The sequence below is a fragment of the Antechinus flavipes genome, chromosome 2 (assembly GCF_016432865.1).
Source record: "Antechinus flavipes isolate AdamAnt ecotype Samford, QLD, Australia chromosome 2, AdamAnt_v2, whole genome shotgun sequence".
Classification (NCBI taxonomy): Eukaryota; Metazoa; Chordata; class Mammalia; order Dasyuromorphia; family Dasyuridae; genus Antechinus; species Antechinus flavipes.
In genome coordinates this window covers 481,709,160-481,719,520 of record NC_067399.1, presented here as the reverse complement: position 1 = coordinate 481,719,520, position 10,361 = coordinate 481,709,160, and the positions used below count along the sequence as shown (strand labels likewise).

Here is a 10,361-nt window from a genome sequence, read left to right as displayed (position 1 = left end):
TGTTAAATGAATTTTTATATTTGAGTTTTTAAAAGTAGTACTTTTATTTATCTACATGTTATTTTATAAATAGACATTACTTTGAGCATACAAGCATCTGATGAACACTTGCATAAATAAAAACATTTGGTATACTTATTGAGAAAAAAAAATAAATTTCTCTGTAGAAATCTAGTCAATTGAACTCAGACTCCAGTCATTTTTAAATCTCATTAAAATTTTTCCTAAGTAAATAAATTAAAAAATGATTTCCCCCTCCTAACTCATCCCTTACCCAGAGAGAATATTAAATTTGGAGTGATACTCGTAGTAATTTTCATTTGATGCTTTCACTTTTTGTTAGTTAAAGATTCTCCATGGTGAAAACTGTAGTAAAAGTAGAGTGATTGATAGTCACCAAGTAGACTTCATAGACCCCATTTTAAAGAGAAATGAAGGTTTTTGGTGATTGCAGCTTGAGATGGGCCTTTTCTTCACTTAAAAATATGTGGGTGAATTTTGGCTTTACCAGGACATAGCAGTTTGAGGAAAGCTTTTCGAAAGCTCACGTGACAGAGTGGGTATAAAGCAGGATTAATGGCTGAATTTAGCCAAAGTAACCAAAAAGAAAACTCATAGAAAAAATGCTGTACACATGTCCCATGACACATAGCTCTGATAATCATAAGCAGTGTATAAGGTGCCCAGCATAGCCCAAATACGCACACAATGATGGCCAAAGATTTAGCCACTCTCTTGTCCCGAGAGAGCCGAAGGCGATTTGCCATTGTCCTGGCAATATCTGGGTGCCTTGTGGCATTGCAAATACTTTCTGTGGCTTCATAGACTTGGCTTGCTTTGTTTTTCATTTCGATTTGTAAAGGAGGCAGATCTTGTGCATCTTGTATATCCAAGGAAGAGGGGCTGTCATGTTTGGAACCAAGAGACCCATTAGGGAAGAGACCATCTTCTTTTTTCTTCTTCCTGTTCCACTCAGCTGGCTTAATAAAAAATATGACATGTCCTTTTCTTTTTTCCAGAAGGTTCATTTCACAGTTCTCTCTGCTGGAGTCAAGATTGTCTATTCTCAGGAGTGTACGTTTTCTGATGCTGATGTAGATGCTCAAGTTAAAGTAGGAGACACTGATGAAGGGGGTGAAGAATTCAATGGTGGAAGCAATCATCAAAAAATACCAATTGTAGTAGAACTCAGCATAGCATTCTCCTCGGGGCAAGATGCTTTTTCTGGCAATGTACTCCCAACAGATGATAGCAGGACCATAAAGGAGGAAAGCTGCAAGCCAAACTATGAGCATCTTAAAGACAGCATTTCTGGTCATTCCCTTCTGAGCTCTGTAAGTCACCTAGAGAGAAGAAAAATCAGAGGCAGAAGGGGAAAGACCAGAATCAGGAAGCAGTTTCACTGATTCATCTGAGATTGATTAACCAAATCTTCTAACACTTAATAAATGACCATGGATAAGTTACTTCATCAGCCAAATGAGGATAATACTGCTTGTCCTACTTATCTCATAGAAGTGTCATGAAGGAAGCACTTTTTATTCAGTTAACATTAGGCACCTGCTATATGCAGAGCACTGTGCTTGACACTAAATAACAAAAAAAGTTTATGTAAGTCAACCTTTCCTGCTCTTGTTGATCTTATTGTATAGTGGGAGGATAAAGCAAGAAAACAAGTACTTAAAATATTTAATATTGTAGTTGAATATTGCTAAGCACAAGGCAGGATTGGTAGGGGAGATCATTCCCAAACAAGAAGTTACTGTGAGACAATGTCTCCCCCTGCTGGTGCTTATTAGAAGCAATAAGTGTGAGAAACTGAACTATGGAATTCATAGAAGGGAGAAATCACATGACTTGGGGAAAGAAATCAGGTAAAGCTTTATGGAGAAGAAGGCACTTGAGTTAGGTCTTGCATTAGAGAGGACTTGAACATATGTCCTAGAGACAATAAAAAGACACTCAGTAAATTACAGTGGCTTCCTTTTACATCCAAGAGCAAATATAAAATGTTCCCTTTGGTATTCAAAGCCCTTTATAATTCAGCTCTCTCCTAACTTTCCACTTAAGGTGTTAGGTTTCTTATACCTTAGTTCCTAATATGGTTTCTTTCAATGATACTGACCTACCTATTCCACTACAAGATTTTCTTGTCAGTTCTGACTGTTCCTCTGTGTTAGAAATGCTCTCCCTCTTTCACTTCAATTACCGATTTCTCTAGGTTCTAAATCCAAATCTTACTTTCTTCAGAACCCTTCTGCAATCCCTGTGCCTGTCTTCTGATAATTATTTAACATAATTTATAATATAATTTAACACAAACTTCTTGAGGGAAGGGAATGTCTTTTGTATGCCTGGAATTTAGCATGTAGTGTGTGCTCAATAAATGTTTATTGATTGATTATAGGAAAGGCTATTTCAAGAGAGGGAACATAAGCAGCATGTAGATGATCATCTAGACAGAAAAAGGAAATTAGTTTAGAAAATAGATAACAGGCCTGAAATAAGAGTAATGATGGAGACTTCAGTTATTCCAAAATTTACTGGATCACTTTCTTCCAAAAGTAGAGCTGTAAATAATTTCTTAATGATAACATTTAAAAACTAGAAACAAAAAGAATAGTAGTTGCTATTCTATTTCTATTTCTCACCAACAAGGAGGTAGAAATAATAGAGACTTTGATAGAAAGTAGCAACTTCACCTCAGGATATGTGAGAATAAACTAGGAAGCCAGGAACAGTGTGAAGTTAACTCTAGAGGCAGTTCTAGAGAACCAATTCCACAAACTTCTGAGAATCAAGAGGTGCGATCTCTGCCTTGAAAATCTGATAGGGCAGTGAATTCAAGAAGGATGGAAGTTCTCAAAAATGAAATTCTGAAGCCCCAGAAAAAGTTCTATTAAAGAGGAAAGGGGGAGGAATTGTTTTCATTTTGGGCATCTAGGAAATTTAGCAACCACATTGAAGATTTTTTAAAAGCATGTATAAGTGAGCAGAACATTGTAGATAGAATCACCATGGTGTGATTATAACCAAGAGTCTTAAATCTACATAGAAAAAACTGAAAAATTGTACTTCCTTTTTCAGAAGCAGAAGAATATGGATGTGGAATATGGCACATATAATTGGTTGGTGCATTAGTTTTGCTATTACTTTATCTCACCTCTTAATTTTTTATAAGGTATGACCTCTTGTATTTCCCCTTGTGATGGGAAGAGATGTATTAGGAAATAAAAATGATATTTAAAAAAAAAAAGGTTTTCTTTAAAGATGCCTAGAAAATGGATGCAGGAATAAGTAACAAATATACATGTAGGGCTAAAACTCAGAATAAATTAAAGCTAGTAAACATTTTAAGGGCAACACAATGGCTTTTATTTATCTTTGTTACTTTGGGGGGGATAATAAGGCTATACATCTAGCATAGCTCTTGGTACATAATAGTTGCTTTATAAGTGCTTCTTAATTTAAAAAAGTATACTACTACTATTCAGGATGGACAAAATGATGATTATGGAAAGACTGAAGAACCATTCACCTAATTTGCTTGTATTTTCTCTAATCTTTGAATTAGAACAAAAGTAGCTAATAGGGAATTTAAATTCAATTAAGTAGATAGTACCAGTAGTATTTGTTGAGTTCAAGTCATTCTAGAGACTTGAAAACAAACCAAAAAAATGGATAGATATCATTGCTGAGCCACTCGCTTGAGAATTATGCAGAACAGAAGTATATTATAAAAATGGGAAAAAAAGCAAATGCACTGATTTTCCATAACAAGGCCATGTTGTTGTTCAGTTGTGCCTGACTCTGACTCTAGTTGGTGTTTTCTTGGTAGATAGTGGAATAGTTTGCTATGTCCTATTCGTCTCATTTTAAAGATGAACAAACTGAGACAGAGTTAAGAGACTTACTTAAATGACTTACATCTAGTGTCTGAGGCCAGATTTGAACTTAAGAAAATCAATCATCCTGACTCCAAACCTATTACTCTATCCAGTATGCCACATAGCTGTCCTAGAGGCCAGAGGCCTACAAATTGCAGACTAATGAGCTTGAGTTAAGTCATTGACAAAATATTAGAGTATCAAAGGGAAAATTAATGTGTCCAGAAAAGGAAATAGGAACGCATAGCTTTAAGAGTAGATCATGCTAGACTATTTACTTCTTTTGAATAGGATTTGCACAACTGGTGGATCAGAAGAATGGTATAGATGTAGTTTATATATATTTTAGTAAATCATTCGACAAAAATACTTTTCTTTTGGGCAAGATAGAGATGTACTATATATATATATATGTGTGTGTGTGTGTGTATATATCTCAGTAGGCATTTATTACATGTCTACTATGTGCCACAGTTTTAGGGTCCTGGAGATACAGACACAAAAAGGACAGCTTTTAACCTCAAGAAGCTTACATTTTAATGGAGTGGACAAATACATATTTAAGTGTATCTAGAATAAATATAAAGAGTAAATAGAAATACAAGATAGTTAGGGAAGGAAGGCACAAGCATTGGAGAGATCAGAAAAGAATCATGAAGAAGGTATTGTTTGATGTGTGTCTTCAAAGAAGAGGATTCTACAAAACAAATGATGAGGGAGTATATTCCAGACTTGGGTGACTAGATGCAAAAGCTTGGAGTTAGAAACTGGAGTGCTACTTGTGCTAACCAATGTGGCTGGAAAGTAGAGTGCAGGAGGATAGTAATATATATATGAATGTAATGGATATAATATATTATAAACCTGAAAAGATAGATTAGGGCAAGTTGTAAAGAGCTTTAATATATAAGAAAAAAGTCTTGGAAGCAATAGGGAATCAATGTGTTTTGAATAGGAGAGTGACATCAGATCTATGCTTAAGGAAAACCACTGATAGAGGTATGGAGGATGGACTGGAGCAGAGAGATTTTACAGAGGGAGGTCATTTTGGTCTGGCAATAGTACAGTCAAGATGTCCAAAGTGATGGCTCTTTGAGTAAAAAGAGTCAAGTGTGAGACATTGTGGAGGTAAAAGGGTAAAGATTTGGCAAATGATTGGATATTTAGGTTGAGGGAGGGTGAAGAATTGAGGTTACTTCTAATATATAAATGTGGGGACTGTAGAAATTATGCTGCTCTTGACAAAGTGAGAAAATTGTAAGAAGGATGGGTTTATAAAGGAAAGATAATGAGTTCTATTTTGCATATGTTCAATATGCAGAATATTGAGATTTGAGATATTCAGTCCAATAGATAATTGTTTGGATATTCAGATCTGTTTGTCATCTACTTAGAGATAATCAATCCTGGGAGATAATAAAATCAATAAAAGAATGTAAAAAGATTAGCGAATGGGGCCCACTACCGTGAGAAACACTCACAGTGTAGCATGATATGGATGAGTCAACAAAGGAGACTGAGAAGTCAAATGAAAGGTTAACCAGGACAAAATGATGCCATGAAAATTCAGAGGTGAGAACACTCTGGAGAAGTGAAAGTTAAACTGTCAGATCTTGCAGAGATGACAAAGAAAAATGAGAACTATTGAAAAAACATGGTATTTGGTAATTGATTGCCAGTTGGCTGATTGCCTCATTGGTAACTTTGGAAAGAGCAGTTTCATTTGAATCATGTCAAATGCCAGATTACAAGATTGAGAGGAAAGGGAATAGATGTAATAAGCATTAAAAAAAAAAAATCCCAAAAGCCAAACACATTTTCTTGGAGCTTGACTGAGAAAGGGAAAAGGAATATAAAACAATATTTTAGGATGTTGGAGTCTAATGAAAATTTTTTAAGAATGACAAGAGATTTAGGCATATTTTAGGGCAGTAGGAAAGGAACCATAGCTATGGAGTGGATAAAAAAAAAAAAGGAAGATGATTGCATTAATATGCTGGAAAAAAGATGGATATTGTAGGATACATGGCGCATGTAGAATGGGGTTGCTCTTAGAATAAGGGGTTCTAAAATGAAAAGAAGAAGAAAAAGGCCCTCATTTAAATTGCTTCAATTTTCTCATTAAAGCAAGATAATAGCTTGAAGAGAGAAGAAATGATAATATACAAATAGATTGGGAATGGATTGAATGGCTGTAGTTATTAATGGTTTGATGTCAACTTGAAGCATCTTTTAGTAGAGTTCCCAAGAATTCATTCCTGGTTCTGAACAATGACTTTTTGATCATTTTGATCAGTGAATTGGACAAAGATATATAAGCCAACACATATCATTTATTAAATACTCATTATGGACAAGGCATTGCTTTCAAGTCTGCAGATGATATAAAACTAGAAGGAATAGCTAATCCTTTGAATAATCTGGATCTAAAAAATCTTAATAGACTGAAACATTGGTTTAATCTAAAAAGGTGAAACATAATAGGCACAGATATGTCTTAACACTTGGATTAAAAAAGAAATCGGCACCTAGAGACAGTTAATCTGAAAAAAGATATGGAAGTTTTAGCAGAATGCTAGCCAAACAAGTGTATTCTGAGCTATGGCAGCCCAAAAAGAGACTCTTTGGTCTTAGGTCAAATTGAGAAAGGCAAAGAGTCCAAGACTAGGGAGGCAGTACTGTACTCTGCTAAGGTCAGACCCCCATCTGGAATACTACGTTCTATTCTGGGTGTCACAATTTAGGAACTGAAGAGTATCCAAAGGATGATAGTTGATATGGTGAAAGATCTCAAGATCATGCTGTAGAGCTGTGGGGTCAAATTCAAATAGAAACTGAGGTCAATATACCATATGTAAGGATTTCTGCAGGCCACATTTTTTTTTCCTTAGAAAACTATTAACAATATCTGCATTCTATTGTATTCTTATTTGTTTGTCCCTTCTCAGTCATATTTTAATCTGCTTCAAAAACTCTCAGGAGTGTCCCAGGTTATATTTTATGCGAAAGAACTGTGGACATTTAGCCTGGAGAAGAGAAGATATAAGGAAGAACATACTAGATGTCTTAAGGTATTTGAAGGGTTATTACATAGAAAAGGATGAAGATTTGGCCCCAGAGACATAGGAGCAATATAGGTTTAAGTCACAGGAGGAGCCTTTAGGTCTACTGAGAGAACTTCAGGACAGCTAAGTTGCTGACTCAAAGGGTCTGGGCCTAGAGTCAGACTCATCTTCCTGAGTTCAAATTGAACTTCACACACTAGCAGATGACTCTGGGCAAGTCACCCTGTTTGCCTCAATTTTCTCATCTGTAAAATGAGCTGGAGAAGAAAGCAGCAAACCACTCCAGTATCTTTGCCAAGAAAATCTCAAATGGGTCATGAAAAGTCAGAAATAATTGAAAAAATTATTGAACAACATTAAAAGGAGAAATGCAACAATAAAAATGACACAAAATGGGCTGCCTCAGGAGATAGTGGATTCTGCCCTATAAATCTTCAAGCAAACTCTTTCATTATGTCCACTTCATAGAAAGCCTCTCTTCAAGTACTATTTTCCAGATGAAGACTTTCCAATCTATACAAGCTACCATGTATTCAGTTATTTTGTATACATTTTATTGATTGTTATTGCTTTGTCCTTTGTTCTTGAAGAAGACCATGACATCACAGAGGTAAAACCATGACATGTAAAGGAATTGGATTTAAGTGAGGGGACTGTGCAGAGTCACCAGCCTCACTCCTCTAAAACCATCTGGTTCCAGTGACAAGATATAGATCAGGATGACTTTGGGATGTCTCTGGATGCAGTGGGAGTCCTTAGCCTTTTTTTAAGCTAAGGTCTTTAACAGATTGTCTGAGGCAAGGCCCAATCATTGATTTAGAGATTTATAGGAGAAATGAGGCAAAAAATAGCCTTTTATCTAATCAAAAAAATAATAGCCTGGGAGGAGAAGACTCTCAAGGTTTCCAGTCAAAATAGAAACAATATGTTAATTTAGGAAAACTGGATGGAACCGCAAGAGAAGTTCTTTGTGAAGTTAAACTAATTTACTTATAACTTATTCTCATGGCACTTTAAATGCCTTTTACTCACATAAACCCTGTTGTATTTGGATGCTTTTTGAGTTTGTGACTTGCCCAAGATAATCAAAACTAGAACCGCTAAACCAAGTTTTCAGATTGTAAATTCCTCTGAACACTATTATAATACTTGAAGTCGTAAGAGACTGAAGAAGCTTGTTGGAGGTATTAAACTCCAGGAAGAAAGCCTGGTCATCCTCACCTTTGTGTGGGTTCCATTTCTCCCCTCCAAGATCATCCCTCTTGCTTAGCCTCTTGGAGGCAGCAGAGATCTAGGGAAAAGAGCCTGGAAGTAGATGTCAAGTGTTCTGGGCTCTGGTTTTGCTACTACTTGTTTAACCCCTTTGTATTCTGCAAGTGTAAAAGTGTTCAGTCGTTTTCTAGTTGACTCTCTGTGACCCCACTTGGGATTCTCTTGGCAGGGATACTGGAATGGTTTGCCATTTCCTTCTCCAGCTCATTTTACAGATGAAGACACTAAGGTGAACAGGGTTAAATGCTTTGCCCAGGCTCACACTGCTTGTAAGTGTCTGAAGCCAGATTTAAGCTTGGGAAGGTGAGTTTTTTTGACCAGGCACTATTCACTAAGCCACATCGCCACCGTTTTAAAGGATTGCTGATGTTCCAATTCAGATATGAAGGCTATTCCCAAAGACAAGTTTGTTTTACATATGTCCCCAAATGGGAAATCAACCCAAAGCCCGCAGGAAAGGGAAGAGGGAAACTCTTAGCTCTCTTACCGCCCTGGTGACAGAGTTGAACCTGTCAAAACTGATGAGGACGATGTTGAAGACAGAGGCAGTACACACCAGGTAGTCCACCACCAGCCACAACTTGCACAGCCCCTTCCCAAACTTCCACTCTCCGGTCAGGACGTAAGGGATATAGAGAGGGATGCAGAATCCGCCTGCGGGGAGAGAACTTTCAGTGCAGGGGCTGAGGTGAAGATCCCCCACATTCTTATCTATTTGAATACAATTTTTGAATCTAACACCTGGTAGCTCAGAGAAGGCCGCCAGAAGCGAGGAGAAGATGGGTAGTAGGAGTACAGCCATTCAGTCCTCAGGGCTTTACCTGAGACACTCCTCCTTGAGAGACACCAAAAGCTTTGTTGAAGTAATACCAATAAATAAAAGGTTCTTAAGTAGCTGTTCTCGGGCTCGGTCTGAAGTAGGTTATTATTTCCAGCCAGTAAACCCACCTCTACCATCTCCCTTGGTTATTAATCCTTTATCTTGTCCCCACCTCCCATCCTATCCCTTCTTGGATCATGGAGTTGAAAGTAACCTCAGTGACCCCGCCTTCGTTTTACAGAGAAGGGAATTGAGGCCAAGAGATGGCAAGTGACTTGATCGAGCAAGTGGCAAATTCAATATTCGAACGCAGAACTTCTAACAACACATCCCGGGCTTTTAATTATACCACGCTGCCTCATCATCTGTCCCGCATATTCCTCAAACTCCTAGCTCTGTAGGGACTCGGCTACTCTGCTCGGAGTCACTCTAGGGCCTTCGGCCCCTTTTGTTCTAAGATCCAGCGCTAACCGCTTGACGCCCCATCCCGGCCGTCTCCGCTTGGTCCTCGTACTCACCTACCAACAGGTCGGCGATAGCCAGGTTGAGGAAAAAGAAGTTTCCCTGCGTGCGCAGGCTCCGCTCCACCACGAAGGCGAGGATGACCAGAGCGTTGCCCAGCACCGTGGTCAGCACCAGCAGCGCCATGAGCGTGGCCAGCAACGCGACCACCGGAGCAGAGAACCCTCCAGGATGCAAGGCGGGAAAGGTTCCTGGACCCGGTTGTGAGTCCGGGACCTGCCCGAGTTCTGGGGCGCAGGAATTTCCTGAAGCATTGAATACCAGTTGCGGCTCCATCGCCGCACCCCTTGATACTTGGTCAGTAGTGGACCGAGAGCGGGGAGTCACCCGCTGTGGAGGACGCTGGGGAACGAGCAAGAGTAAGAGACGGAGCAGGAGAAGGAAGACGGTCTGAGAGTGAGAAGAGCAGGGGAAGAGAGTTGGGAAGAGAAGAGCAAAGGAGAGGAGTGGTGGAGGGGGAAGGGAGAGAAGAGATTGGTAGAAGGGGAGAGAAGAAGAAAAGGGAAAGGAGAGAGGTGATAAGGAAATGGAAACGCTTGTGCTTGGAGGAGGGATCTGCTAAGACTGGGACGGCCCCTAACTTTGTAAAGAAGGAGAGGGAGAAAGGAGCGAGCAGACCGTGGAGGGAAGAAGTGAGCTAGAAAACGAGAACGATTTCCTCTAATCGCGAGGAGAGGGTCCTTCTCATCCCACTCTCCTTTCCCCCCATCTTCCCTCCGGTCCCTTCCAGAAGGAGGAGAAGCTTGGAACAGGGGCTTTTCCCTTCTAAATTTTAACTCGAGCAACTCCGAGGAT

General features: G+C 38.8%; 2 protein-coding genes across 2 annotated transcripts; both read right to left on the bottom strand.

Moving 5' to 3' along the window:
• Nucleotides 1-9,043, bottom strand: LOC127550668 (histamine H3 receptor-like). Its single transcript, XM_051979780.1, has 2 exons — nt 8,712-9,043; nt 1-1,343 (listed from the first exon to the last, which is right to left on the bottom strand). Exons 1-2 carry the CDS (start codon nt 9,024-9,026, stop codon nt 474-476), a joined length of 1,185 nt encoding a protein of 394 aa, XP_051835740.1. The 5' UTR covers nt 9,027-9,043; the 3' UTR covers nt 1-473.
• A 454-nt stretch (nt 9,044-9,497) lies between these two features.
• On the bottom strand, nt 9,498-9,842 carry LOC127550669 (histamine H3 receptor-like). Its single transcript, XM_051979782.1, has one exon. It carries the CDS (start codon nt 9,840-9,842, stop codon nt 9,498-9,500), a length of 345 nt encoding a protein of 114 aa, XP_051835742.1.
• Between the last annotated feature and the right edge of the window lie 519 nt (nt 9,843-10,361).

Excerpts from the sequence above, each read along its gene's own strand:
- LOC127550668 (XM_051979780.1), bottom strand. The coding sequence starts at position 9,026 with ATGGCTGTACTCCTACTACCCATCTTCTCCTCGCTTCTGGCGGCCTTC. Across the intron at positions 1,344-8,711 it reads TCAACTCTGTCACCAGGGCG|GTGACTTACAGAGCTCAGAA; the intron begins GTAAGAGAGCTA and ends TCTTCTCTCTAG.
- LOC127550669 (XM_051979782.1), bottom strand. The coding sequence starts at position 9,842 with ATGGAGCCGCAACTGGTATTCAATGCTTCAGGAAATTCCTGCGCCCCA.